The sequence below is a fragment of the Durio zibethinus genome, chromosome 10 (assembly GCF_047325235.1).
Source record: "Durio zibethinus cultivar Kanyao isolate XHJ-2024 chromosome 10, ASM4732523v1, whole genome shotgun sequence".
Classification (NCBI taxonomy): Eukaryota; Viridiplantae; Streptophyta; class Magnoliopsida; order Malvales; family Malvaceae; genus Durio; species Durio zibethinus.
The window spans coordinates 11194894-11217871 of record NC_143171.1 but is presented as its reverse complement, the minus strand read 5'-3'; the positions used below and the strand labels follow the sequence as shown (position 1 = coordinate 11217871).

At 33.6% G+C, this 22978-nt stretch overlaps 2 protein-coding genes and 1 long non-coding RNA gene across 9 annotated transcripts; 1 reads left to right on the top strand and 2 right to left on the bottom strand.

The window, feature by feature from the left end:
- Positions 1-1424: 1424 nt before the first annotated feature.
- On the bottom strand, positions 1425-10692 carry ZWI (kinesin-like calmodulin-binding protein (ZWICHEL)). Of its 5 annotated transcripts, none has more exons than XM_022883837.2 (25): positions 10501-10692; positions 10326-10424; positions 9720-9949; positions 9276-9351; positions 8979-9110; positions 8657-8895; positions 8251-8578; positions 7445-7544; positions 7175-7356; positions 6980-7095; positions 6705-6807; positions 6431-6583; positions 6167-6313; positions 5617-5817; positions 5320-5484; positions 5133-5237; positions 4856-4996; positions 4567-4761; positions 4283-4409; positions 3916-4118; positions 3613-3795; positions 3218-3313; positions 2820-3017; positions 2335-2606; positions 1425-1915 (listed from the first exon to the last, which is right to left on the bottom strand). In XM_022883837.2, the coding sequence occupies exons 3-25, from the start codon at positions 9875-9877 to the stop codon at positions 1723-1725; spliced, it is 3813 nt and encodes a 1270-aa protein (XP_022739572.2). In that variant the 5' UTR covers positions 9878-9949; positions 10326-10424; positions 10501-10692; the 3' UTR covers positions 1425-1722. The 5 variants fall into 5 exon arrangements, with proteins under 5 accessions (XP_022739572.2, XP_089622933.1, XP_022739573.2 ...); XM_089766807.1 differs by having other exon boundaries at positions 9215-9351; positions 10501-10650; XM_022883838.2 differs by lacking the exon at positions 10501-10692 and having other exon boundaries at positions 9720-10217; positions 10326-10442.
- A 597-nt stretch (positions 10693-11289) lies between these two features.
- On the top strand, positions 11290-12975 carry LOC149516421 (uncharacterized). Its single transcript, XR_016345770.1, has 2 exons — positions 11290-11558; positions 12301-12975. It is a non-coding gene; the product is annotated as an uncharacterized LOC149516421 (long non-coding RNA).
- A 17-nt stretch (positions 12976-12992) lies between these two features.
- On the bottom strand, positions 12993-17144 carry LOC111292822 (Phospholipid/glycerol acyltransferase family protein). Of its 3 annotated transcripts, none has more exons than XM_022885414.2 (5): positions 16768-17144; positions 16532-16659; positions 15659-15744; positions 14531-14668; positions 12993-13394 (listed from the first exon to the last, which is right to left on the bottom strand). In XM_022885414.2, the coding sequence occupies exons 1-5, from the start codon at positions 17130-17132 to the stop codon at positions 13110-13112; spliced, it is 1002 nt and encodes a 333-aa protein (XP_022741149.2). In that variant the 5' UTR covers positions 17133-17144; the 3' UTR covers positions 12993-13109. The 3 variants fall into 3 exon arrangements, with proteins under 3 accessions (XP_022741149.2, XP_022741148.2, XP_089622930.1); XM_022885413.2 differs by having other exon boundaries at positions 16772-17083; XM_089766804.1 differs by lacking the exon at positions 15659-15744 and having other exon boundaries at positions 16772-17144.
- Positions 17145-22978: the final 5834 nt, after the last annotated feature.

Sequence of the window (22978 nt, the reverse complement as noted above, 5' to 3'; positions counted from 1 at the left end):
ACAATTGATTTGCATTTAATTTAATATTAGTTTTTGTTCATGAGAATAACAAATATAGAATTATAAAGGAAAAAATACAAAAGAAAAATTAATTATAAAGGTCATACTAAAGTGTAAGAATGATATATTAAAAAATTATTTCAGAAGGTTAAAAAGATTTAATTATGTTATCATTGATCAAATAATCAAATCATAAAACATATAAATAATAAAAAATCATTATCATACATATATAGTTAATAAAAATTAAATCATTTAAATTAAAATTTATAAAAAATTACTAATAGTATTTTAATCAATTACTTTTGATATTTTTAGAATTAAATTTTTATTAAGAATTTAATCAATCACTTTTAGCACTTTTTTAGTTTAATTATAAAAAAAAAAGTCTAATAATAAAAAAATTAATTTAAATTAAAATTTATAAAAACAAAATTACTAAAGATATTTTAATCAATCATTTTTAAAATTAAAATTTTTAAATTTTTAAAAATTTAATTTTTCATTAACTCTAATTTTAATTATAGTTGATTTAAATTAAATTTAAATAAATTGATAAAAATTGATAAATTTGTTAATTTAAAATTTTATAAAAATATTTAAGTCAATCACTATTAATTTTCTTGAAATTCATACTTTTATACATAAATGATATATATGTAAATGGTTTGCCTATCCAACAATTTAAAATTAATGTCATTGCCAACCTGGGGCTTACTTTATTAGTTATATGCTAACAACTATTACAATTTTCTGACATAATTCTGGTTTAATATAAAATCTAAACTCAAACATTTAGATGTAGTTTTTATTGGGCTTCTTTATCGCATTCAAATAAATTGTAACCTTTCAGTTACGGGATGCCAATTGAGTAAATGTCAAAATAGTAAACAAAACATTACAATTTCTTGAACAGCTTTAAAGCTGTTGTTATTTCTTTTCCTTGGTATGCTGCTGCATTTTTTGTTTGTAAGGACCATAAGATAACAATTACTGAATTAAACACCCTGCCTTCACATTTGTACCTTCACTTGAACAGGAACATCATGGCATTTTCTCAAAACTCAGATTAAAAAAAAAAAAAACTCTGGAATGCCCTCTTTTAGCCATTGCTGATCAATGGGATCAGTGGATAATTTTTCAGAGGTCCTTTATTGACAAAGAAAAGAAAAGGAAACTACATTTCGCACATCCCTTCACACTAAAGAGACCGCTGATAGCCTTTTAACTATATGAATGCAGAAAGATAACAAAAAAAAAAACATTATAGAGGCCTCATACAATGAACATTGTTTTATAACAATGCAACTAAAAGCAAAGGACCATAGTTCAAATGCTATCAGCATAGTATAGAGTATCCCGATTAAACAAAAAAAAAAAAAAAAAAATTCAAAGACAACCTTATTAAGACATTATTCGTGAAATGAAGTAAATCTTGAAAGTGAAAGGACCTTCATTTTCTTGCCCAGCAATATATATAGTTCATGTACGTGTTCATTTAGTTAGTAGATAGAAAATATACATGGTACACTTTTAAACCTTACCGATGTCGATCTAAATTGTACCTAAATACATAGTTCAAATGCTATCAATAAAAACCTTTTAATCCATCTACATGGGGCACGCCTAGTGAGTTGATGTTGCTAAAAAGTTTCAAGGCTCGTCGAACAATTTCCAAGATCCACTGAGCCTAGTTCCTTGTCAATTCACATGGTATGGATTCTACGTCGAGTGACGACCATCAGCCCTGTCTTTTGTTGTCTGCTCTTCTTGAATATCTTCATAATCCTCGTCATCACCCCTCCTGCCAGCTTGTTCCTTCCAATATGCAACCAATTTTTTCAGTCCAGCCACCTCTTTTGAGCAAATGTTTTTGCTTGGATCATTCACAATGGACCTAACTCTTGATGCATATCTAAAGTAGCAAGAAAAGGTTACAAACATTGTATTATAGACATAGAAACACAAATATTAACAACTACAGGTGATTTACCAAAGAATTGGAATAGCTGGCACAAATCCTTACATTATCTACTACCCATATACATGCAAATTAAAATTTGACCCTCCAAGCATAAGAAAAAGGTATATATGTATGTTGGCCAGAAATGTGTTTGCAAAATTCATTCTGAGCATCTAGGAAGAAAAGCATACATTTCCACAATACGTCGATAGTGTATTTTATCTCAAACAGCAATAACAACAATTCTATCCAAAACTACTGCATACTGTCTCTAAGTTTGACTCATGCAATTGTACGTTAGTTACTTTAATATCATAAAAACACTTGAAAACAGAAGACTTTAATATAGACAAGTTTTATAGAAAGCATACGTTAGAGAGTTGTATGTCTCATCCAAATTTGATTCGGCTGGAGACACGTTAACGAACATGAGTGTTTTGGCATTACCACCAAGTGAATCGCTCATTAACATTGTTAGCTTGTGATTCCTGTAAGGAATATGTTGGCTGCCAGAAGATAAAGCACTAATGACATCCCCAAGTGCTGAAAGTGACTTGTTGATACTCTGTGCTTCTTTAAGTTTGTCACCAACAGAACCAGACTTCTTCACCCTCTCAGAACCAGCAAGGTCCACAAAACTTAGCTGCACATTGAGATCATTAGATTGTCCTATATCTACAATCATGCAAGTGCAAGGTTTTCTTCTTTTCTGTCCTTTTTTTCTTTATTTTGAAAAAAAAAAAAAGAGTTGTTATAGATTTTAATTTCTAAAAACTTGAACAACTGCACAAGGTACTCAATATTTCATATGATTCAAATATGTACAAACTCATTATATACTTAAAAATGATTATACCTTTCCCCTTGCAACAGACTGTGTTTGAAGATTGGTACTCTCAATGACAATTGAAAGTATTAGATGAGATCTTGAACTTTCTTCATTCATCAGTGTCCCAGATATGTGTCTTCGTTCTGATCCTCTTTGAATAACGGTTTTTAACTCCTCAAAAGTTGAAATAGACATAACTGTAGCATTTTCTACAGCCACCATGCCCTGAAAATCACAAATTAAAAGTAAATGAAAAATACACAAACAAACATCATATTTACCACACAACTAAACTAAATTAAACTAGAGACAAAAAAACCATAGAATATTATATGCCAAAACAATTGCATAAGATATATAAATCCTTCAATAAGCAATACCACTAAAGTTACAGCCCACAATCTATCCACTTTAAGCAATCGTACCTTTGAATCTTTCTTTATATCAAGTTTTGGACGCTTAGCATTCTTTGGTAATAACAAGTCTACAAGCGTATCCTGGTATAGCTCCACCATATATGCCTGTCATATCATGATGAATGTTAATAGTTAGGAGATGGGATACAAAATTTTATTTTCAAAACTTGTTAGCAGGATCATTGTCTATTTAGGGCAAATGGAAAAGATCTTGCCTTGAAAAGAATTATGAGAGCAACCTGACAGTTTTTAACTATCTCAATTAAATATAATGTCATGATTCAGATATAGTCATTCAACATCATAAAAGCAAGTAAAAAGGCATATGAATTACATATTTAATGCCCAAAATATTTGGAAAAAAAGAAAATTGTTAGGAAAATACAATCCTCAAAATAAATTACCTTCAATGAAAATGAGAATTTGTTGCTATCTCGCCTCAAAATTTTGAAAAGTTCCGCAATAGCTCGAGGTGTCAATCCAGGATTGCTATCTGATCCATATATAGTAAATGTCTTTCCGGAGCCAGTTTGACCATAAGCAAATATGCAAACGTTGTACCCATCTACAGCTGATTGCACCAAGTACTGCATCATAAAATCCATAAAAGGGAAAAGGTTAAGGGCATACAGTAACTTGAAAAAAAAACTACAAAATTCAAATGTCATATACAAAGTAAATTTAAAATAAACCAGTCAGTAGCTTACCCTCGTATCCCCAAAAACATCTTCTTGGGTGGCATTCTCATCAAAGACACAATCATACATGTGTTGTTTTGCTTTATCATCCTTCCATGGATGTTCAACAGTGAATTCATCCAAGCCCATGAGAACTTTTCTTTCCTTTTGAACCATCTCTTTCTCATTTAAAGGTCTCACACGACAAAAAACTCTAATCTTGCCTTTCATGTCTGAAGTTTAAACAAAGGTTTAGTAATTTAAAAGATAAAAAAAAAAAAAAAAAAAGTCAAGCTATGTGAAATATTATGACATGTACAATATACTAAAACAGCTTCAACATGATATTTCCAAATTTCCAAAAATAAATTGAAAATTTTGTCTAGTTCATTCCAACCTTCTATAGTATTAAAATAGCGCTTTCTTAAAACTTGTTCTTCCTTGTAAAGCGCTTCTAACTCAGCAAGTTGAGCCCCTTGCATCTTCAAGATAGCAGCAGTTTGCTCATTCTTTCTATCAATATCCTGAAAGCACAACAAAACATAATACGTAAAAATGGATTCAGCTAATGAATTTTGTGCAATAAGGATACAAACATTAAATTTCATTCTAGGATTATTGCGAACTTATATCAAACTCCCATTCATAGAGGACATACTTTAAGATAAAAAAGAAAACTACCTCTTTCATTTCCCTCAATTCCTCTAATTCCTTTAAATTATTCTGCAGTGCAGATAAATCTGCATTCCTAATTGCAAGGGTTGACTCTGTAACAGCCAACTCTTTCGTAACATCTTCCACCTTCTTTTCAAGTTCAGACACTTGAAACTTTAAAGCTTTGCATTCTTGTTCAAAACTCTGCTTCAGAATTTTCACCTATATTTTCAGTACCACTCAATAGTCAATTCATCAATCACATTAACATGTAAAATCAACTTGCACAAATATAATTCCAATCTTGCAACACTACCTCTTCATCTTTCTTAGTTTCTAGTGCAGCAATCCTCTGTTCTAAAATGACCTTCTCATTCATTAATCTTTTTGTCTTTTCCTCAGCCATATGCAACTCCTCAGTATAAAGCTTCAACTCATCTTGGAGCTTCTGTAATGACTGTACAACAAACCATAGTGCAAAGGGTTCATCAATTACAAACCAAGTAAACAACTATATTATTATCATATATAAAATTGAGGGATGAGAAAGAGAGTTATTTACTACCATCGTACTTCTCTTTACAAAGTCCTACCTCATTTACTGTTCCAGCCATGTCCCCTTTGCCATTGTTCTCTAAAGCTAGATTACTTAACTTCACCAACCTAACTTCCATCGCCTTCTTCTCTAATAGAGCAGCCTACAATATTCAAATGTAAAAGCAGGAAAAGTACAAGGGAAATGTATATAAATACCAACTTTAAAAGATTAAATATACTTACCTGAAGTGCAGTATCCTTTTCTTCACATAATGATCTAATTCTATCACGGTCAAACATAACCTCCATTAAGTCTTCCTTTTCTTTCCTCAAGGCATTTTTAAGACACTCCAATTCTTCTTGAGTTTTTGACTCTTGCTTCTGCTTCTCATGCAATTCTCCCAACAACTAGATTCAAGTACATAACCCATTAATTTCAAATGAAGTTTCCAAGACAAAGACAGATGTAATAAGCACTTCGGGAAGTGAAAAGGGAAATCTGGATTAGACGTCAATCACTAAATCTCCTTTTAAGCTTACTTGATTGTTGTGTTTTTGAGATTCTTCAACAGCTTTTGATAAATCCTGCACGCGTTTCTCATACACTTCTAGACTAGGAGGCTTAAAATTGGTAGAGACATCTCCATTTACAGAGCCATTAGCAACAGACCGAGCTTTTGAGTAACGACGTAACATGACATCATTTATATGCGTTTGAAGAGCTACACAAATTTCTTCCCCCTGCATAAAATGGAATGATTCAATTGAAGAAAAAATACAAGATGGTAGAGAGATGTTAAAGTTCCACAATGATGTAAGTAAAAAATAAAAGACTAATGAGTTTCAGCACTTCATTCTCCACTTTTTTATAGGGTCCTGAGCTACAAAATGAGAGATACTCATCTTCAATCTCATCACCCAACCCCTTAAGTTTGAACCTAAGATCTCCAAGTTTAACGTCTCAAGATTTAACAATTAAAGTTCCTCTTGAAGACTTGCACCACATACTCTTGGTCTATAAGCTGGAATATGAATTGCATTTTTCTAAAAACAGATATGGGCAGGAAGATAGAAAGAGAGATGTATAAACCTGTTTAGTTTCAAACTGAAAAATGTGAAGAACACCGGCAACTCGCATCTTGAAAAAGACAGCAGTATTGCTGCTGCCAAACTGCATTATGTCTCTTAATTCAGCTGAATGTAAATACTCCTTTGGAACAGGACGGAAAAAGTGAACCTACATAAATGACCACTTAAATTAATGTTTACCAATTGAAAAGTGAAAAGTAACAACAGAAACCTTGACCCCACACAGTTTTGAAATTCTGACAACAAAAAAAATGTTAAAACTGACCCCACGCTTGTTGATGCCCAAAATTATCCGTCCAGGAAGAAGTCCAATTGGATCATCAATTTTGCGTACACTGAAGAAAATTGAACTCCCATAAGGAAGTGTCCTCAATATCCGTAGAAATTGTTGTCTTGCATCATCTTTTGTCAAATGTTCCTTGATGATTGCCAGAACAATTATAATCAGAAAAAAAAAAAAAAAAAACTTTACCAAATCAAAATGGATTTGGAAAATTAAATCAGTCATGAATAAGGAATTTAATAATTGAGGTTCTGACCATTGAATGGTAACGAGAAAGAATATCCAGCTCCCACTCTCGCCTTGCTCGAGTAATTGCAATTTGTCTAGGAAGGAATCTTTCTAGGAGAGTATTCCAGTCACTAAAATGATATTTACATTATTCAGCAAAATTTCGCATAACTTAAATCCCCTAAATAAAAAACAATTCCCTAATGCTTATGGAACCAAAAACGTAGGAAAGAAAACAATATCATTACATGTATTGGAAGCTCAAATGGCTAAACAAAAAGAAGTCTGCATAACAAAACTTACGTGCACGATTCAGGGCTACCAACAAATCCAATCTCAACCAAGATCTGCAATGCAGACAATTGCGCAGCATCATCTCTTCCAACAGGATAATTGCCCAAAATATAATCATGTTGTAACTGCATTAAGCGTCTAAAGTTTAAAAATACAGCAATTATGTTCAAACTGTTGAAGACAAATTCAAACCAGATTACGTACTTGAAAATAGGAAAGCTGTACGAACATTGGATCTGTTACAGCTTCATCTGACTCCCGAAATAGCTTCTTTTTGAATATGAGCTTACAATGTAATATTTCTCCTTTACTTCGATCCTTAGCTGCCTTGAATTCCGCCAGCATGTCACCAATATATTTATTATCATCTAACCCAATGTATTCCTCTATGCGGCAATAAGTGACAATTAGACAATAGTGTCAGCAAATCTTTAATTCATTATGTAGGAAACAATCAAGAAGTAAAATACATACCATTCACTGGGTCAGGAGACTTGGAACCAGTAACAACTTTACGACATTCAAACAAGCTGAAGCTAGAATAAGCTGACAATTTAATTATACTTGCAAGCTCCTGATGCCAAAAAAAAAAGTCAGTAACAGTAAAAAAACTGTTTGCTGAAATTGAGGGAAAAATATACCCATCAATGACATCCGAGGTCAAGAAACTTTCTTAAATAGCATTCCAAGGAGTAAAACACACAATGTAAGCTTCATGGATTGAAGAATGCAGCCTACCAGAGATGATCATATCATGCAGGAACTTAAATGGCATATAGGAAAAAATTGGTTAAGTGGTAAATCAGTGAGTCTAGTCTAAATTCTAAGTAGCAAAAATGCACAGGAAGCAAGATTTAGTAAGTGACCACCCATCCAACCATGAAGTTTATTATTCATACAACTAACCTTCACCAAACAGATTCAGTTTTTCAATCTGCTAGCACAAATGCAACACAAGACATCACTTCCATGACTGTACAAGGAGAACAACGATGAATTTGTCTTTAACTTGCAAAACAATTATAACAAATTCCTTATTCACTGAAAATAGGAGAAGGTTTTTTTGTCCTTTTTCACTTCCTATCTCAATAAATATTGAATAATAAAATGCATCAATTTGTCCTACTTTAAGTAATGTGTTTGGATTATAACAGCCAACTCTTTGGCCTTTAAACATCATAGAGTTGGCCTTTATACAAAATAAAATTTGAATGAAAAGTTTGATTAATTATTTTCATATAATAAAATTACACCTATACTGATGATACTGATAATAGTACCTCTACAGCATCAGCAACAGTTGTTGCCATGTCATATGTTATTTCTTCAAAAGTTTCATCCAAGAAAAACACGATAGTTGTTAGCTTTCGATTAGTTAAAATAGCTTCAATTTCTTCACGTGCTGGTATAGTATTGCGGGGGCCAGCTTTGACAGAACGCTTCAAAGCATTTAATGTATTTAATGCAAGCGTTTGGACCTCAGAATCAATGCTTGCACTGTGCGCTACATTGTGAACATACTCAGATAGATAGCCACCAATCTCTTTGCTAGGAGGCATGGAGGATGCACATAAATACATCAACTCCCATGCTTTGATCAAGTATTGCCTGTAACATCCAAATCAACGAAGATAAATGGCATCAAGAAACCAAAAGGAAGGCATATCTTAAAGAGGATAAGCATACCTATCAGGATTGTTCCTTGTTTGTTTTGAAATCTGAGCAAATAATTCATCCCGAAGCTCTGCACGCTTCAAAGTTTGCTTATACAGTTTTGCAACAAGCTCAACCCGTTCATCCAAGCTTACTGGACTTACTCGTTCAGATGAATCAACTCCCATGTACTTCAAAATTATATGGAACATTTTCGTAGCTCGGCTCACTAGGTCACTATTGATTTTAAGTAGTGATGTTGGAAGCGGATCCTGTAGATAGTAAATGCTTCTAATTTAGAGGCTCCTGAGTTCAGTCAACAGAAATATTCTGTTGACAAAAAGCATATTATTACCTTTTGGAAACACAACATATCCTCAAATGTGAATTTTTCTCGAACTTGAGAGCCAACAGATTTTTTAGAGAAAAAACTACGTTTTCCAGAAGAATTAATCTGTTTCTGCATCATTCTTAAGAATCCCTCAACCTACACAATTGATTGTAAATCAGAATTTCAAGAAGCATTGATCCAGAAATAATTACAAGTTTGACATGAATTCTGGACATTTTTTAATGCATAACCAAAAGCACCTTTGAGTAATGGCTTTTGTTTTGCACAATATGCTTATAGCCAGAAGATTCAGTTGCCCACCTGAAATCTATCAATCAAGGGTATTGCACCAGCAAGTTCTGCTGGAAGTGCCATGGATAATGTAGTTGGTGTACCGCTATAAATGAGAAACAGACTGAAAACTGTTAGAACTTAGAAGTAGAAAATATTCCTAACAAGCAAAGAATTATGTGTATGTGTGCATTTCCAACAGAACCAAAGTTAACAACAAAGGAAGACCAATTATTCATATTTTTTTTTTGCTAGGAAGGGAATTTAGTTGGGGCAGAGAGAAATAAATACAACATTCAGGGAAATTTAGGGGCGTCCTTGTACATTTATATGTTCAATTGTAGAAGTATTAGATAAATTTGATGTGACAAATATGGAAGATAAAAAGGTCACAAAGCTATCCCCATAAAAGACTTGATTGTAACATATAATTTGGATTAAAATACTAAAGAGGTACACCCGAGGGGCACTTACGGAGGTGCAAAGTTGGAGCCATCACTGTCATAATCGTCCCCATTTGAAACAGAAGCAGCGCTGTGTAACTGAGCTTCTTCATGCTCATTACTAGAGCTAAAAGAAGGCCTACTTCTTCTCATACTTTGGGCCATTGATGGCAGCGTGTCAATGGTCATTTAACGGGAATCTGCCCGATGGAAACCAAGGATGCTCTAATCCTTCCTTTGTGCTCCTCAATTATATAAGGACTACAGCAAAAAGTTTATTTCTGAGTAGAGATTACACTACTCAAGAGTCTAGGACAACAATAATACTTACCCAAATCAACTACATTCTACTGTAAAACAGGAAAGTGGGTAAAAAAATAAAAAAGAAAAAGCGAAGATCCACTCATAAGAACTGCATATAAATGGGGTGATAATAGGCGGAATCTGCAAACTCCTACTGCACCAATGGCATTGAGCTCTCCTAATATAGCTGAAATCCGACAGTGAACTCGTGGATCGATCTCACAATCTCATTAAGGGATTGAAAAAAAAAAAAAAAAGCTGATTGATTACAAAAATCAGAATCCTAAAATTGATAAAATGGGTGCATTACGGGGAGTGGAAAGAACGGGGTTACCTGCCGATATCATTGCAACCCAATGAGCAGAAAACAGATCGACAGATCTACTGGTGAGCTGGGCGTAGAGTAAAGAAGGCAGACTGGAAAATGAAGAACCTAGAAGAGAAAAAAGACAAGGGTGAGAGTCACGAGACTCTTATAAATGGACCATATAATGCATAAATTAAATTACTTAAATGCTTGCTTCCTATCTTTCAATCGGCCTCAGATCCCCGGACATCCAGTTTGAAAGGGTGTGGAAACAAATCAATTTTTATCTTGCGCATATCAAAGCTATAATTGATTTGATATGGACAAGATTTTAAAAATGCACTGTTGGTCTGTTCAAACCCATCAGTCTGACCTAAATCTATTTTTTTATCACGTTTTTTATTTTTAAGTCCAAAGATATATTTCTTTTATCATATCTTTATATATAATTTATTTCACAATTAATTTAATATCATTGAAATATTTTGGTAATAAAAAATATAGTAAAAATACTAATAGATGTCAAGGTATACAATAAAATATAAATATTTAAATAAAATGAAATGTATATCTATTTACATAACAAATATGTTTATGGTATAAATTATATTTATGGATAATTACTTTGAATTTATTTAATTTCATAAATTTAATTTAATTTAATTTTATTGTCAAAATTGTCATTATTAACAAATTATGTTTATTAGTATATGTTAAGATATGAAAAAATAAATATTTTTATTTAAATAAAAAAATTTTAATCTCACAACAACCTGCAAACAAAATTTTTTTTTAAATTACACTTTAAAATACTTGTTATATTTTATTATTTATAATATTATATTTAATTAAAATACTTTTCCGTAAATATTCATCATCTGAAAATTTCGGAATTACTCTGGCAGGTCAGTCCAAGAGTGCCGCCACGAAGGCGGGAAGGTGCGTTGCAGGAGCAGGCCCAGCGACGGGCCCTTAAAGCAACATTCTACTTTAGCATAGATTTGGACTTTACACCTTACATAGAGAGCTAAAGGGGGTCCTACTTTTGGATTTTAACGTTTAAGCAACCTTACCTCTGTCGTCCATTTCCAATTGTTTGCTTTACTTAATTTACTTTATCCTACCTTTCTAACTTTCTACCGTTTTCTCCCAATTCGCGGAATAGGTGTTCGTTGTTGGCAACCATTAATCATCACCTCCATATCAAATTTGGCAACTCCTTGAATTCAGGGTACACTGATAATGTAAAAGGATCTCTTGGTAAGTTCTACATGATTGGTAATTGAGAGAATAGGTTAAATTTATATAATTATTTTTTAAAAAATAATATTTAATAAATTTAAATTTTCAACTCCAATATTTACTATTTATAATTTTATGTTGCGATTTAAAAAAAAAAATGAAGGCATAACTTGTATAAGCTATTGAGAAAGTGATTTTAAAAGAATTGAAGAATACTATTCGTTGGGGATGTTTACGCTATGGATAAAATATAACATTTTCAAAGTCATCATCAGAATTTTATATTATATCAAATTTTATATTTATATTTAATAATTATTTTAAATTTATTTTTATCTTCATTTCTATTAGTCTTTAATGGATATAAGGATATCTCACACCTATAGCTTTTAAAAAAATAAAAACTAAAATTTACTTTTTTAATTTTTTAATTTTGTATATTTAAATTATTTTTTATAAATATATATTAATATATTTTTTAATAAAATATGTTAATTTTAATTCATTTAAAATAATAATTTATATTATTTAATAAAAATTTTTATTTACTAAATACATATAAATAAATATATATGATACAAATATGAAATAAATATTATATTACTCATTTTTATTTTTGTAATCAATAAAAATTTAAAATCATAATATTTTTTTTCCATCCTCGTATTTAAATATAATATTTATTTTCGTTTACATTTTTATTATAATAAAAAATCAAATTTCTCATTATGCATAAATTTGATATTTCTACTCTTCTTAGTCTCGGATGGCTGGACGCACACGACAAAGAGAACGTAGCGTAGACATGAGCTTGGCAGCTGGCACATGGCGTGGGTGAGAAGGACAAAAGCAGGACAGGTGCAAGTAATGAAGGAAGCCTCCTCGATCATGACAAACAGACAAGCTTCCTTCGTCTTCCACTCGTGCCACATAAAGATCAAAAGGGTGCATACAAAACTGAACAATTCATGGGATTGCAAAATACTAGCCGGCCATTCCTTGCCGGCTCTTCATTTTCCCTTTAGAGGAAAAAAATAATTTTAAATTTAAAACAATGTCCACAAACCGGCCCCTTTTGTTAACCCCGAAAAAAATATAAACGTTATAAAATTTAAAACTTTTCCTGGTGAGAACTGCAAAAATTTTTTAGCTATAGAAGAGTTTCTAAGCTTCTACCAACGTCTTTTTTAAGTTATCCAAATAAATAATTTTTTTAAAATTTAATGATTTCATAAGAAATTAATCTTTTTCTCGATCTCAATGCCACTTTGAATGGCTACATCACTTGATATATATTTTATCAAATATAACAAAAGAGCAATATGAAAAACCAACAAAAGATTGAGTCGAAATAAAAGAGTTTTTGGCATTTATGACAAACATGAAAAGGTTGGGAGTGATCCCCCCATCATGAACAAAAAAACCAAAAACAAAAGTTAGAGATGCACGGAATTAGGAGTAACAAACAGTAATACATAATTTCTATCCGCTTGTTTTTTCATCCCCATTTAAATTTAATATTCAATTTATAAAAAAAAAAAAAAAACAATTAAGTTTAGTTTAAATAACCTATTTTAAGAAACTTTTACCAAAACTTCGCAACCCCTCCAAAGCAGTTTGTATTTGCCCTGAAATAGTTGAGTAGAGGCATCTCTGCGCTGCTTCATCCAATCCATAAGGGGAAATAATAGGCCATCCTCTAGAAGTAAATGATAGATCACGAGACATTGAAATTGCCAACTGCCTCATTTTAGGAATATCAAATTCTAGAGGTTCACCAATGATAATTTTGATGTTCTTATTGCATAATGGAAAAGGAGGCCTTCTGCCAAGATAAAACTTCTCTGGCATCACCTGTTCATTATATAATTGGAGACAGCAAGGTACTAACCAAAATCAACAAATAGGCCAATTAGAGTAAATCAAATAGAATTTGAGTAATACATGCTCATTATATTTTCATTAATTTTAACGTGCAATGTGAGTTTGACAGAGCCACTACAAGAAAATGATAAGTATACATAATTCTCCTCCTCATTGGTCTAAATGTAAGACATCATCCACAATTCTCCAGCTTATTGGTCTAAATGTAAGACACCATGAACAACCGTTTTCTACTGACATGCAGCCAATATTGAATACAACAATTAAACAGGATTGTATAAGTCAAATGACTTTAGCACAGTCACTAACCACGCTTCTCCACTTTACTGACTTTGGCATCTGAACTGGCTTAGTCAGTGTGCCTGTAGCACAGGGATTATTTGATAATACTTAATCACCACTAGGATTTCAACTGTCAGAACAAGTTAATTATTGTCTTAAGTAATGCGATTACTCAAAAAAAGTCAACAGTAGTCAAGTATATCCATGTATGTAACTTTCAGCCAACAATTCTAGAACCCATGCCACAGGCTCAATGACTAACCACAGGATCAATAGGTAAAATGAGGCGTAGGCATGAAAGTGAATGAGAAAAAACATGGTTTATTTAAATTGGTATCCATTGCTCACCTAAGTTTCAATCACACCCTTTAATTAGAATTTCTTACAAAATTTTGAGAAGGCTGATCCTTGAAGGGAATGTGATAAGTTGGAATCAGAGTAATTTTGCAGTAAAATTTCATTTCGCTGACAACAATAGTCATCTAATACTGTTACTATGAATCTTACAATCCATGCTATGTATTGCATCAAAATAAAACCCAAACAAGGAAAATAATTTCCTAAGAGGCTTTATAGTCAAACTGGCATCAGTAGATCAGATATCACAGTCAGTGCATTCATGCAAATGTTCACAATCAATATCCAAATAATGTCCCTCAATAGATTAGGAAAAAGAAATATTTTTTGAGTAAAAAGAGTCTATGAGAAAGAAAGAAATGTCTACAGAACAAAATTAAATCTAGGAGCTTCAAAAACAAAATTCACTCAGATGAAACTCAATCTGGAAAATGAAGAGAAGGGGCAAATGATAAAAGATATCTAACCTGTTCAAAACCACAATGAACCATAGGAAGAACAATTGGAGTCACATGGGCACGAACAATTAGACTAGCAGTCCCCCATTTTAGTCGTCTTATAGGAGCATCTTCTTGGGATACTTTACCTTCAGGAAATGTATGTAGCTGCCAGTTGAAGATAAGACAAAATTAGGAAGCTTAAAGCCATGAAGTATGCATATTTGTGAAAAGAAATCTCACTACAGCAACACAAAACTAAATTAAAAGCTTTTAAACCATTCTATTAAAAAGTTTAGTGCATTCATTAATGACACTACAAAAGCTCAACCAATTCTCAATCTCTTAGGAGTTCGCCATTCTTAGACATGGTTGAATTCATGAGGGATAACCTAGTGAAGTCAAATAAGGAGTTTAGCTCACCTCCTAAAAATCCAACACTTCACAACATCATCCAAGTTCCAACCACAAATGCAATCCAAAACTTCAACCACAATATCTAAGCTTTCTAATATACTACATTCAATCACCAAGGGCTGCTCATTTTTCAGATGTTTAGATCAGAAATAATATTTTATATCATCCAAAAGGCCCTACTACCCTGATACTAGCTCAGCATTATAACCAAAAATCTAACAGCTTACTAGCACTCATAACATTTCAACTACTTCTCCTTTGGTTAAAACTCCAATGGATGTCCTGCGCCAAGAGATAGACAAGAAAAAAAAAATGGGTGGCAGGTCAAAATTGATTGCCAGAAAATGCAAGGTACTTCCTTGACAACTGGTTAGTAGAGCTACCACATCAAAAAACCAAAACCAACATTCTAAAGGCTACTGCAATGAAAGACAAAACTATGTCCCCTATTGTAGAGCTTGACAGAGGGAGTGAAGTAGTGGAAGAAGAATTATTAAATTAACACGAATGAAACTGACTACACCACTGTCCTCAGCAGCAAACCGAACAGTAGAAACTATAAAGATAGGCTCCATGACTGACTAGGCATCAATGTTAACCTGATCAACTTGTTCGTGATAACAGAGACAACAAGACATTATGAAAAATGTAGTAACTATGGCTCAGAAAAATCCAACAATCTCATGAAAAAGCTCTGGACAAAAGTTCGAAATATCCAATAGTATAAATACAGATAAATACCCAAGCTCCATTGTTTAAGCACTGAAGAGCTTCATTCATGTGTTCCTGATAAATTCCAGCACCCCTTGTAATAGGTATGCATTTGCCTGCACAATTTACCATTTCAAAGAAAAAGCCTTACTTTAAAACTATTTGGTCTTTTACAAAACAAATCAAGCTGACAGAAGATTTCTTCATAGGGATAAAGAAGGTTTTAGTTAGTATTAATGTTATACGAGAAGCAGAGCTCTAGTTAACGATGAAAATTCACAATTCAAAAGGCATTTCTTACAAAACCTAATGCTAGTAATTTTTATATGTGAAAAGCATGATTGTTAAACCTTGATCAATAAGGGCAGAATACTTTGAACTGTTTAAGCGGGGTCTAGAACTAGTTATACTTTGAGTAAGATTAGACCCATCAAAGAACAATCAAACCCAGATATTTTGACCAAAGCCCGTAAAAACCAACCAGCCAAACTAGGTTTCACCCACTATGAACTCTTTGCTTGATTAAAGTTCAATAAACTACTTCAACTAGAGTTGCTACCTCACTAACTTATGAGGTAATTACACAAATGGTGCATCGAGAAAAGGTAAATGTTCAATATGGCATATGGACTATATAACTGTTCAATGTGCCACTTTAACTATAAAATATTTTGTCAGTTTTCTCAGTCAAAAGAGGCTGTTAGCTTATGCTGGTAATGCTAAGGTATCTTTCGACCCTAAACACTAAATGTTCAAATTAAATAAGACGGATGGTTATATGTGGATCCAAGCATAATTGTTAAGTCAATTCAAAGCTACTGATATGATAAATTAAATATTTTTTTCTTAGAGAGATAGAGAAGTAGAAGGTGGCAGTAGATGTGGGAAAGAGAAATGGCATACCAAGTCTAAAAAAATAAGTGAGGAGAGGATTTTTAAAACAAATGTCTTCTGCAGCAAGTACCCAGCGAGCCAATTTGGCATCCAAGGATGGGAAACCCTTGAATCCCCAAATAAGTGGATCATCCAAGCTGCAAAGCATCATAATTTGATTGCTAACATCGAGAAAGTATAATCCCATATAATTCATTTGTAATTATTGAAGAATCAAGTAAAGGAAAAAGGATTTAAGGGTGTACCCACGTAGACATGTGATTGCTAACAGTAACAAGTGGTATGCCAGGGGGTCGAGAGCGGACAAGACGAATGAGGGTATGAGCATTATGAACGGAGGTGGTGTTGAGAAGAGTGGCTGCCGCCTTGGCGAATGCCCCCACCGCCAAGAACACCATCTTCCTCGGTATTCCTCCCATGTGCTTTTCCCTTCCTGCCCATTCCATTTTCCAACCCATTTCTTTCCGCCCCACTCAGCCTGCGTGGTCCAAGCCGTTAGGTCCCCTAGTTTTTGATATTTAGGGTTTATAGTGAAATTAAAATAAATGGTGATAAATACGTTTAATTGAAGTGAAATGGAGTAATACAAATTAAAAATTATTAAAATCATTTTATGTCTAATAATTTTGTTATATATCTATGATCATTTATTTTATTATTTATTGACTTATTTATACATTTATTGATATAATTATACATTTAATTTTTATATTTATATTTATTTATGTCAAAATTATTAATATTGTACTAAACAACTTTTTATTTTTTAAAATATAATATATGCTGGTATCAATAGTTTCGACACATTATTTTAAATTTTTTGATTTAGGATAAATATATTTATAAATATACATGAACTTATATATTATAATTTTATTAATAATTTATAAAACAAATATGCAATATTTTTAAAAATCAATTAAATCAGTTTAAAAATATAAAAAATAATATCATAAAATTTTCATAATATTTTTAATTACTCAATCTGATTATATGATATTTAAATAAGTCATTTTATACAAAAATTAAGATAAAAATTAAAGATATGAAAAAAATTAACTTTAATTTCATGATTATTAAACATTAGAAAGAGAGTATAATTACTTTCTTTAAAGAAATTGAAATGCTTACAAATTTTTGTTTGAAAAAATAAAATATAAAAAAAAAAGTTATAATAAAAAAATTTAAAAAATTTAACCTTTAAGAGTTATTTTATCTATTAATTTTATTTTTATTAAATTAAAAATAATCAAATAACAAAAGACAAATTAAAATTATAAAATTATTTTATTTTCATGTACCGGTCAAAATAAGCCAATTAACCGAAATTCTTCAAAATAAGTCAAAATCAACTAAAACAATTGATACCAAATTTGATACAAAAATTATCATTAGATATATTATATTTTGATATAATTAAAATGTATGACCGGTTCAATCGGTACCAAATGAAATTAACAACCATAATTTATATATTTAGAACATTGTAATTATTACGACATGGGAGGAGTGGGAAGTCTTGGTTTTTCCTTGAAGTTCCTCCCAAGGTTTTTGTTCTCCTTAAAACCTTTGGGTAGTTAGTTTTCTGTTTAATTTTCGATTGTTTTGAAAAGTTGTGGCAGGTTTTTTCATAGTTCTAACGATTAGAAGCAGCATTGTATGGCGAATGAGTTGGATGATCTATGGAAGCATCACTCATTTATGGAAGAAAAGTTAAGACTTTGTTTAGCCAGAAGAAAAATTCTAGAGGGGGCAAGTGATAATGAAAATAGATGGATGATAGGAAAACTTCTAAGGACAAGATCCTTCAACAAAGAAGCCATAATGAGCACATTGAAAGTTACTTGGAAGACTGCCAAGGAGGTTGAGATCATGGTTCAGGAGGATCACATTTTTCTATTCAAGTTCAAGTAAGAAGTGGATAAAAACAGGGTGCTGGTCAGGGCCCCATGGTCGTTCGATAAGAACCTGTTATTAATGAAGGATTATAAGGCGAATCTATGTCCTGCAGACTACAATTTCCACAAAAGCCACTTTCTAGATTCGTATTCATGGACTTCCTTTGGGGATGAGAACTCAAGAAATAGCAATATGTCTGGGAGAAAAAATAGGTGAGTTACATGAAGTAAACGCAGGACTAGAGGGAGGGGTTGGTCTAGATTTATGAGATTTTGGGTCACCATTGATATTCGGAAGCTATTATGAAGGGCAATTTTAATTAAGGGGAAAGAAGGACAGGACATCCTAGGCAGATTGGGGTACGAACGTATGCCAAATTTTTTTCTACATTTGTGGTAAAATTGGCCATTTTGACACGGAATGTGATAAGGAGCCCAAAACTGATAAGGGTGGCAAAACAAACACGCAGTATGGGGATAGGATGCGAGCATCCTCATTGAAAGGAAAACCAACTAGGGGAAAAAGATCATCTTTTTCGGTAAGGAATCCAGCTAGAACGAAGAGGGAAAGTAAACCGGGAAATGGTTCAGCGGGTGTGAACAATGGGGCAAGGATGGCAAGTTCTGTAACCGTTGGGGTCTCCGAGAATCAGGAGGAAATTATGGTAACAGATCCTTCGTTTGAAAATGTATCTGATAGCGGAAAGATATGGATAAGAGATAGAGGCAGTACAAGGTACAGGTGCCAGGCCATGCAAAATCACGTGATTCATGTCGGTGACCTACTGAACCAAAATCAAGTCTATGAGGGGGGCCCAACTGGGAGGATAATTTAAATAGTGAAAGGCAAGAAGCTGCAAGGAAATACGGGCCTAGAAGGATAGATTGGAAGGGAAGCCTAGAAGAAAGCCCACCGCACTCACGTGAAACAGAAAAAATGACTACAGGAATGGGGACCGTAGAAGAGGTAAGAGGAGCATCACAATCTTATATAAGCAAATGGCATGAAACAACGTTTAAAGGAGGGAAGGTAGCAGAAAATGGCAGCACAGAAACAAAGGCACACAAGGGTTGAAGACAAAATGAAAAAAGCTTGCTCGGTGCCCTTTAAAGGGAGAACCTAGCATTGGTATAATATTAGACAAAAAGAGGGGACACGAAGAAGATATAGTAGAAGATACGATGAAGGCTGAATTTCAAGGGAAGAGACACAAGATGGAGGAGGATGTAAGTCATCACATTACAAATCAAACGGTAAAGACTAGCTTCCAGTCCCATTGAGAGCAATGAAAATCTTGGCTTGGAGCTGTCGTGGGCTTGGGAACCCACAGACAGTTCGAGCTCTTCACAGTTCACACAATGGTGAAGAAGGAAGGCCCCAAAATTGTTTTTCTTAGTGAGACTTTAAAAAAGACACAAGACCTAGATAGAATCAGAAGAAAATGCAATATGAAAGCAATTTTTGGAGTAAATGCCATTGTTCATAGTGGAGGTTTAGGAATGATGTGGAAGGATGGGGTGGATCTCAAGCTGTTAAGCTTATCCAAATACCATATTGATATGGAAGTTTTAAACAGGGAGGTAATGACTGGAGAGTAACTGGCTTTTATGGAGAATTAAAGACAAATGAGAGACATCTTGCATGGAAGATACTGGAAAACCTTGCTAACCAATCGGAAAGACCTTGGATTTGTTTAAAGGATTTCAATAAGTTGCTTTGGGGTATGAAAAAAAGGGAGGCAATATTAGACCGCAGTGGCAAATTGAGGCATTTCAGCAGGTTTTAGAGGATGCAGAACTTGAGGATCTAGGCTTTTAGGGAATATGGTATACATGGGAACGAGGGTCCGAGGCTTACTCACTGATCAGAGAGCGACTTGATAGAGCTACAGGTAATTTGAAATAGGTAGAGTCGTTTCCCAAATACACGATGAGAAATATTGTTTTTTCTATCTCAGATCACAACCCAATTTGTGTTGATACAAATAATGGCAAAAGCATCAGGGGGAGTAGGAAGAAAAGGCCAAAATTCTACTTTGAAGCCACATAGGTGAAGGAAAGTAGGGCCAGTGACGTGGTAGGAAGTGCATGGAATGCATGGGTTCAAAAAGGGATTATGGCAAAAATTCAACATGTAAGCCAAACTTTGGGGAGGCAGTACTACTCGGCACGTGGAAGCACTCAACAAATGGTGGCAGATTTACAGCATGAGTATGAAGTGCTAAAAACTATGGACCCCACTGATGGACTACTAAGAAGCATAGGCATGGTTGAGGCTGAGCTAAACAAGGCAATGGAGAAGGACGAGATTTATTGGGCTTTAGAGTGAATTGGTTGCAAGAATGAGACAAAAATACCTCCTTTTTTCATGCGCAAGTATCCAGTAGAAGCAAGAATAACTTCATTCAGGGACTGGAAGATGAAGGAAGGGAGTAGACCGAAGATGAAGACAAGGTAAGGACTATTGCAGTTCAATATTTTCAATCATTATTTCCACTCAAGAACTGCCTATTTTAAAGACATTTTGAAGGAAGTGGAAACCAAAGTTACACCTGAAATGAATAACCAACTTCTAACAGAATTTAAGCCAAGGAAATTCATGAAACACTTACACAAATGCATCCTACTAAAGTGCTAGGCTTGGATGGTAAGCTTACTCTTTTCTTTCAAAATATTGGAATGTAACGGTATACTTGGTTTTTTCTTTCAAAAATACTGGAATGTAATCGGCCATGACGTTACAAAATTCTATTTATCTATTTTAAATGCGAGTACTACTCTAGAGGATGTAAATAGTATTGATTAATATAGTTCTTATCCCTAAAATTAAGCATTCTTGGAAAACCACTAGCTTTCACCCCATAAGTCTTTGTAATGTGATTTATTAACTCATAGCTAAAGTGTTTGTAAATCGCTTCAAACTCATCCTACCATACTGTGTTAGCGAAAACTAGAGTGCTTTTGTGCCTAGTAAGTTGATAACTAATAATGTTTTGATTGCTTATGAGATGATTCACACTTTTAAGAGTAGGCAAGTAGGTAGGGAAGGGTATGTAGCTTTAAAATTAGACATGAGTAAGGCTTATAACAGAGTCAAATTGCCTTTCCTGGAGGCTATGATGCTTAAACTGGGGTTCCATAACAAGTGGATGTCCTTCTTAATGAAGTGTGTTACTTCTATTTCTTATTCTATAGTGCTCAATGGTGATGTAACTGACAGATTTCTTCCTAAACGAGGGTTACGACAGGGAGACCCATTGTCACCCTACCTGTTTTTGTTATACATTGAAGGCTTTTCAGCTCTCCTTACCAAGTTTCATAGAGAACGCTTGATAAGTAGAATCAGTGCATCAGAAATGGACCTAGAATCACTTACCTCTTTTTTGTAAATGACAGTCTGCTTTTCATAAAAGCAAACTAGCCTGAATACGGAAGGGTGAGACATATACTACAAAGATACGAAGATGGTTAAAGCCAACAAATGGATTTGGAGAAGTCACTCATTTTTTTTAGCAAAAATGTTATGGACGAATGCAGAGAGGGAGTAAAATAGATGCCAGCGGTTCGGGAAGCACTTGACCCAGATAAGTATCTTGGATTGCCTACTACTATAGGAAGGAATAGAAAAAAGGAGTTTAGGTACATAATTAACAGACTTCAAGCAAAAATTGTGCATTGGAGTAGCCGTACCTTATCCTCATGAGGGAAGGAAATATTTATTAAATCAATCTTGCAAGCGGTACCAACCTATGCTATGAGTTGATTCTTACTGCCAAAGGTTGTCTGCCAGGAATTAAATAGTATCAAAGGTTGTCTGCCAGGAATTAAATAGCATTATCAGCAAATTTTGGTGAAGTTCAAAGAAGGACAGAAAAAGACTACATTGGCTCAGCTGGGAAAAGATGTGTATGAGTAAAAGAGAAGAGGGTATAGGTTTCAGGAACTTTGAACTGTTTAACAAAGCACTTTAGCTAAACAATGTTAGAGGCTATTAAAGAACACAAACTCCCTGGTTTATAGGGTGCTGAGTGACAAATATTCCCGAATGGAAATCTTATAGAAGTCACAATAGGCCGAAACCCATCCATGACATTGAGAAGTCTGTGGACGGTAAGAGACGCACTACAAGCAAGGTTATACTAAAGGGTGGGAAATGCGGATCATATACGGATCTGAAAGGATTGTTGGCTATCACACAACAAGGTGCTCCACTTTGAGAGAAACACACAAATAAGCCTCAACGAAAGTGCAAAGGTGGCTAAGCTCATACGACTTCAACTACAAGAATGGAACATAAATGATACGGGCCTTATGTACAGACGAAGAACAAGAAGCTATCATGGGGCTGCCGTTAAGCCATGAAAGCCATGCAGACGCTCTCTTTTAGAGTTTAAAAATAAACAACCTTTTCTCAGTGAGGAGCACATGCCACTGGATGGTTAATGATCAGAGGAAGAATACTAGGGACGCTGGTGTTGTGGCACAACCAGAACGAGAAAGGAGATAAAGTAGTTTCTGGATAAAACTGTGGAATCTTAAAATTCCAAGCAAAATCAAA